The 7,663-nt window shown below is 32.8% G+C and overlaps 1 protein-coding gene across 7 annotated transcripts in view; it reads left to right on the forward strand.

Annotated features, from left to right (window-relative positions):
* LOC128249887 (uncharacterized) overlaps window positions 1–7,663 on the forward strand; it is a 24,894-nt gene that overhangs the window by 8,938 nt on the left and 8,293 nt on the right. For 2 of the 7 annotated variants that reach the window (XM_052974453.1, XM_052974454.1), the window contains 4 exons: window positions 453–548; window positions 1,521–1,612; window positions 4,346–4,445; window positions 5,383–5,474. In XM_052974453.1, coding sequence (XP_052830413.1) covers window positions 496–548; window positions 1,521–1,612; window positions 4,346–4,445; window positions 5,383–5,474 — 337 coding nt within the window. In that variant the 5' untranslated portion in view covers window positions 453–495. Of the gene's footprint in view, window positions 1–452; window positions 559–1,520; window positions 1,613–4,345; window positions 4,446–5,382; window positions 5,475–7,663 lie in introns of all 7 variants that reach the window. The other 5 variants (XM_052974449.1, XM_052974448.1, XM_052974450.1 and 2 more) reach the window with 4 other exon arrangements.

Genomic DNA, 7,663 nt, shown 5'->3' on the forward strand with positions numbered 1-7,663 from the left:
ATAGTGTATATATTTATATACCAACAACAAATATTAAAATACCAACAACACAGCAAATACTCTCATTCCGTCAAATTTGCGACGAAACATCGGCAAGATATCGTAATGAAAATGATCGAACCATATTTTAGAAGCGAACAATCGTGGAATTAATGATCCCTATATTCTAGATTTGCTAGGTGATGCTGTGGATATTTTGCAACAACCTTTAATTAAAAGCAACAAAATTTTGAAGTTTATGATCGACAAATATACGCATGTACAGAAAAACAAAAAAAAACAAAATATGATAATCCTATACTTGTTATTAAACGTCTGCTTACACTTTCAAATGAAGAATCATACCTTCGTTGCAAAGAAATGTTTGTTTCATTTTATATGCCTTATTTCTGCGTAAGTAATTGATTAGAAAATATGTCCTGGAGAAAAATATATAATTCTTAAAATTCTAGGCGCTGCAGGGTCCAGAATCTGTTTCATACAAGCCGATGACCAATGCAAATATGCTCAGAAACATTATCCTGTTCAGGAACCAGACATTCATCTCTGCAAGTATATGTACTGCTTTTACTTCTATCATCCGTACTACCACCTATAACATTTGCAAATTAATTTCTCATAATCACTTGTTCGTAATATATTATTTACAGAGGAGCAATCTATGTAATGCGAGGTTGAAATATATTTCACAAAATGTATTCCATCACTGATTCAGTAAATTTTACATCAATCTAACAACGCCCAAATTAAAATATTATCGGTTTTTTTCGTAGACCGAAAGTAAACGATAAACTATTTATCTCAACAGAAATTAATCTATAACGGCTTTGTCTGATTGACAAGAAATCAAAAAAAATTCTATCATTGTCTCGAATGTGCCTTTTCTCGATTCTTCTTTATGTAACCCTCTTTGTATTTCTAATTAGTATCATTTCCACCGCAGAAATATAAAAAGTGATATTCTTACAGATATGAAGCGACCACAGAATTTTAGCCATGTAAATAATTTTGATTTTGTAGGGAGTTGAGCAGACAGAATAATTAGCACGCCAGTAAAAATGCTTAGCGGCATTTCATCCGTCTTTACGTCTGTGATCGACTTCATTCTTCATTATCCCGGTCCGATAAAATACGGAACCCACAAAAATTGTTCTTGACTTGTACCAAAGTTGGAAATTAATATTTGAAATATTGTAAAGCGGTGAGTTAGACAAATCTTAAGGAGCCCGGGCAAAATTCCTAGCGATGTTTCGTCCCAAATTACGTCGTTTGCTTCCCTTTCCGCCGAGGCCTATTTTGATTTCCATCTTTTCAGGTAGATAAAATAACTATCATTGGTGCACAAGAATGTTCTAAATCTGAAATAATGTTTCACATACTGAACACCGTTACGTAACTCTTGACACGAAGTATAGTCTTTTACATTCAATACAAACATATTCTGACATAATAAAAGAAGTATTGATTATCATTATTTTTTTTTATAATCAATGAAAGTTGAGAAACGTTTTATGTTCCAGACGACTATGGCTGTATGAAACCTGTTATATGAATAGCAATAATTTTTGTAGAAACGTCATGCTCCAAAACCGTAGAGAAGAAAACTGTCTTCGTAAGTAAAGTAATCTGTCTTATTAAAAGCGCTGTTTCAACAAATGAAATTTCAATCGCACACACACACACATGCAAATTTCATTAGATGATATATTAACCTTGTGAAGGGATGATTGCATCTACAGAATCGATATGATACCGGACAAAATTCTTAGAGGCATTTAAGGCGTATCAACGTACTGATTCCAAACTTCGTCGTGATCCACTGTACGTTAAGAAGAAGATCATATATATACCTGCAGAAATAAGAGCCCTGTATCTTTGAAATATTAAAAGGAACAGGGCAACTTTCTTTCGCCAAAGTTTTACAATCGTAATATGCTGCAACGCCTATGATTAGAAAAAATGGAATTCAATTGTCAAATAGAAGGAGAAGGAGGAGGGCAGCAACAAGGGGGAGGAGGAAGATTATAATCATGAATATACACAAAATATAAGTTCCAGTCATCGGCATTTCCTGTTTAGTTTCTAAATGAATATTCGCCTTTATCCGTCGATTCATTGATAACTTAAATGCCAACTAATTGTTGCAGTTCGTTAAGTGTTTAGAATACAATCGTCTATAAACGTGCTGTTTCATCAGCTCACCTGTAGATCCATGAGGAATGGAACTTTGTTTACTTTATTGATCGAGAACAATTTTACCATTGTATTTGATTTTCCTAGAAAACATAAACTATGTTGGTGAAATGAATCCACTAATTGTAAATGAATACCACATTAACATAGTTTTGCCTTGAATATTACAGATGCTGTGACCTGCATCATTTCATTGAACAGTATATTATTGGTACTTCCTGTATCGATCTTATTTTAAAGTAATTAGAAGATATGCACCGTGTGAACCTAATAAAGAATAATAACCATATAATAATTTTGTGTTAGTTTGAATTATATAAAAACTTATCTTCAGTATATTACACAAGTAAGGATGTACAGAGCTTCAAAATGTTATTATTACAACATTGCCCAAGTTGCTTACAAAATTCCCTTCAAATTTGGTTCATCGCCATGAGTCTATTTTAGAAGACGCTCTTCTAAAATTATATGAAGCAGGACTAAAATTGGAAATATAGGATTGGGAGACAAAATCTTTACGAATGACCAACAACTGGGTACACATACACACACACACACACACACACACACACACACACACACACACACACACACACACACACACATATATATATATATATACACACACATACACACACAAAGAACTGAGCAGAACATTCCGGAGCAAGTTAAACTGTATTTTCAGATATAACGTAACACTATATGAATAATAACGAGATAATATAATATCTGTTAAAAAAATAAAAGTTAAAAAAACATCTGCTACATCGTGTTAAACTAAAAACACAAATTTCTACATTGTACCAACGGCAACAGGTATATACAGAACGAACGGCAATACGTTATCTACAATGAAGATTATTATATGCATATTCTTTCTAATTTGTGGTAAGATAATCTTTCATAAACCTGCGATCTTAAAGGAACACCAGACACACACAGACGCATGCAGATGTATGACTTGCTTATGTATGGATTGATGTATTAAAATATGCATGCATATATATATATATACATACGCACTCACATACATACATGCATGCATACATACATGCATACATACATACATGCAAATATATTCACACACATACATCTAGATATATATTCATATATATTTATGACTATATATATATTTGGTCGGGAAAACAAAGGGGTGTGATTTCGAGTTGCACGCGTACGAAAACAACAAACTATCCCTTCGATGACTTATATGGACATTTATTATACTATTTCTCTAGTCATTACCCAGTGATCGCTATAGCTTTAAGCTTATAAAATACTATTATTTTGATTATTTATAGAATTGTAAAAATCGACACTGCATAGCACAAACCATCGCAGTAATATCTATCTATCTATCTATCTATCTATCTATCTATCTATCTATCTATCTATCTATCTATCCATCTATCTATCTATCTATCTATCTATCTATCTATCTATCTATCTATCTATCTATCTATCTATCCGCAGAGTTCGACTGTCCACCTCTTCTTTGCGGGGTCGATAACTTAAATACCTGTTGCGTACTGGGGTCGATATAATTGACTCGTTCCGTCCCCCAAAATTTCGGTCTTGAGTAAAAAAGATTATTTGGTCATTGTTTTTCTTAATTTTTTTTTTGTTTTTAATACAAATTCTTTACATTATGAAATTTGACATAAATATTCCCGATTATCAATGTCCATCCTCAATTACTCATGTCAGTTATATGAAACATATTTTAGCAATGAATATTTTCGAAGGGAACCAACTTGTATAGTCACTGACTATATACCAACAACACATCAACTACTCTCATTCCGTCAAATTTGCGACGAAAATTCGGCAAGATATGTTAATGAAAATAGTCGAAACATAAATTTAGAATATACGATCCCATATATTCTAGATTTACTAGGCATGCCATAATCGTTAATTAAATACTATCAAATTTTGAAGTTACTGATCAACAAGTATACGCACACAGAAAAAAACAATATCAAAATATGATAATCCGATACTTGTTATTAAACATCTACTTACACTTTCAACTGAAGAATTTATACCCGCGTTGCAAAGAAATGTTTCATTTTATATGCCTTATTTCTGTGTAACCAATGAATTAAAGAAATAATTTAAGGAAAAAAGTATGCAATTTTTAAAACTTTAGGCGCTGCGGGTTCCAAAGTCTGTTTCATAGTAGCCAAGGACCAATGCAAATTTGCTCTGAAAAGTTATCCTGTTCAGAAGCCAGATATTCATCGCTGCAAGTATATATTCTTCTTTTACTATCATTCGTGCTACCACCAATAACATTTGCAAATTTATCTCTCATAATCACTTGTTCGTAAAATATTACTGGCAGAGGAGCAATCTATGTTATGCGAGGTTGAAATATATTTAACAAAATGTATTCCATCCCCGATTCAGTAAATTTTACATCAATCTAACAACGCCCAAAATATTATCGGTTCTGTTCGTAGACCGAAAATGAATGATAATCTATTTATCTCATGACGTATTAATCCATAACGATTTCATCTGATTGATAAGAATACAAAAAAATTCTATCTTTGTCTCATATGTTCCTTTTCTTAAAAATCTTCTTTATGTAACCCTCTTTGTATTTCTAATTAGCATCATTTCCACTGCAGAAATATAAAAGTTGATATTCTCACAGATATGCAGCGACCACAACATTTTACCCATGCAAATACTTGTAATATTGCAGGGAGTTGAGCAGACAGAATAGTTAGCACGCTGATCAAAATGCTTAGCGGTATTTCATCCGTCTTTACGTTTTGCCTTGAAATACCGCCGTGATCAACTTCATCCTCCCTCAGTCGGGTCCCAATAAAATACGGAACCCACAAAAATTGTTCTTGACATGTACCAAAATTTGAAATCAATATTTCAAATATTGTAAGGCGAGTTAGACAAATCTTAAGGAGCCCGGGCAAAATCCCTAGCGATATTTCGTCCGTCTTTACGTTGTTAGCTTCACATTACGCCGAGTCCGACTTTGGTTTCCATATCTTCAGGGTTGATAAGATAACTGCCAATGGTGTACAAGGATGTTCTAAATCTGAAACAAATGTTTCGCTTATTCTTGACGCTTACATTCAGTACATAATATTCTGATATAATAAAAGTAACTATTATTTATGCTTATAATTAGTAACTCTTGAGAAACTTGCTATCTTTCAGACGACTATGGATGTATGAACTATGTTTTATTGATACAGATTATTTTTGCAGACACGTTATGCTCCTATACCGTAAAGAAGAAAATTGTCTTCGTAAGTGAAAGAATTTGTCCTATTATTAAAAGTGCTGTATCAACAAATGAAATTGAAATCAGAATTCCTTTTTAGTAGATTATGTGTTGAGATACTATGCTAGGAGTGTCGGTATTGTATTCAATTTCAAAAATTCACCTTAAACTAAATACTCCTTGAGTTGCTTCTCTACATCTGAAAGTATTAGTTAATCAAACACGACTGTCCGTACACATCACATATTACTGTGCTAAAAGACATGTTTTTACCACGTGATTGATATTATGTAAGAAAAATGATTTGTTCTTCACAGATGAGCAAACACCTACCAAACATTATGATGGCATGAGATAAAATTATTTTATAAATTTGTTTGCATTCCGGCAGTGTATATTCTTGCCCTTTTCAGCGCACATATATTTGTGTGAAAATATTCTACAAAAATAAATGGCGAAAAATCAGAGCCACTGCAGCATGATAACGGCTACTTTCACGTTACAGTCTACGCAATACGACAGAATTCATATTTTGCAAGTCTGATATTTAATACATTCAAATTAGAAAACAAAGATAAATTCCTTTTGCAATTCAGAAAATTTACTAGAAATAAAAAAAAATGGAAATCGACCTTCTTATTCTTGATTCTTAAGCTTAGAACAATATTACAGCTTTGTAACGTGGGCGTCAATATGATTTTGGTAACATATCATTGGAAATAGGTTCGCGACGAGTGCTACTTTACGATAGTTATAAAAACAAAAACCCCGTAAGCTGACCATCACTGAGTGTGAACGTTATTATTGCACTTCCTTCATCTCATTCTTAAACAGAAATGTAGTATATATGTATATATCTATATCAATGAACTGTCTAATGTAGATCTCTGGAGAATGGAAACTAGTTCACATTGTTGGTGGAGAACAATTTTCACACTGTATTCATTTTTCTAGAAAATGTAAAGGACGTTGGTGAAATGAATCCACTAATTGTAAATGAATAGCAAATTAACATATTTTTTGCCCTGAATACTACAGGGGCTGTGAGCTACATTGTATCATTGAACAGTATATCACTGGTTCTTCCTGTATCGATCATATTTGAAAGGAATCCGAAGATATGCAGCGTGTGAAGCTAAGAAAATATAATAAGCCATGTAATAAAATTTTTCGCTACCTTGTATTATATAAACATTTACTTTCAGTATATTACACTAGTAATTGTGTACACAGCTTCGAAATTTCATTATTACAACATTGCCCAGAAATAGTATATCTAACAGGCTTCAATACAACATTACTTAACATTTACAGGTGTTGAAATGATATATATATTTTCAATCCATTTTCAAATCATTTCCTTTTTAATATACCTTCAGTATTAAATGTTTAATGCATTAGTTATTTCTAATAAAAAGTTAACTTTTAGTTACCACATTTATAACATATATCGCCTTAGAAATAGTCATGTTGCATAGCTATACACTAGTGCCAATATTCATATACGTTTTGATATCGGACCCAGAAATAGCTTTATGAAAGCAATTCATGTATCTTCTACGATTCGACCCGGATTTCGACAACTTTGAAGGAACGGCAACATTTGAGTTCCATATTCATCTTATGAGACAGATATAATTCAGTACGTGCGAGATCTGGAAAACTGTGAGGACGCAAGAGCGATACGATAATGTTTTTGAAATTCACAATTGAGGAGAGCGAAGTGACAGGATGCATGGTCGTCGTGCAAAATATAATACTCGATCTCCGCTGTCCAGCTCACTTTCGCCGAATGTCCTCCATCAAACATTTAAAAATGCCGTTGGTTGTTCTGCGACGACTGTCATATACAAGTTGATGAATTGTCTCCCCCTTCCTCCGGTGGTGACGAATGTTGTGAGTCGTCCAGATAACTTACCGTTTTGCCGATGGTGCTTATCCATTTTTGGAGTGCGCATATCACTCGAAACTTTTCAATACGGCTTCACTTTTCTTCACGTACATTTAATGGTGGTTTACAAGATTTTTGTCACAAGGAGAAAAGTGAAATTTATGTTATACGTTGAAGTAACTCTTTTATGAGAAACATATATAAAGCCGATTATCTTTCCAATTTTTTAAACCAGTTAAGATACACACACATACACGTACACAAACATACACTCAGATATACATTCATATACATATATAAAACTTATATATATATATATATAT

This window comes from Octopus bimaculoides, chromosome 18 (genome assembly GCF_001194135.2).
Source record: "Octopus bimaculoides isolate UCB-OBI-ISO-001 chromosome 18, ASM119413v2, whole genome shotgun sequence".
NCBI lineage: Eukaryota > Metazoa > Mollusca > Cephalopoda > Octopoda > Octopodidae > Octopus > Octopus bimaculoides.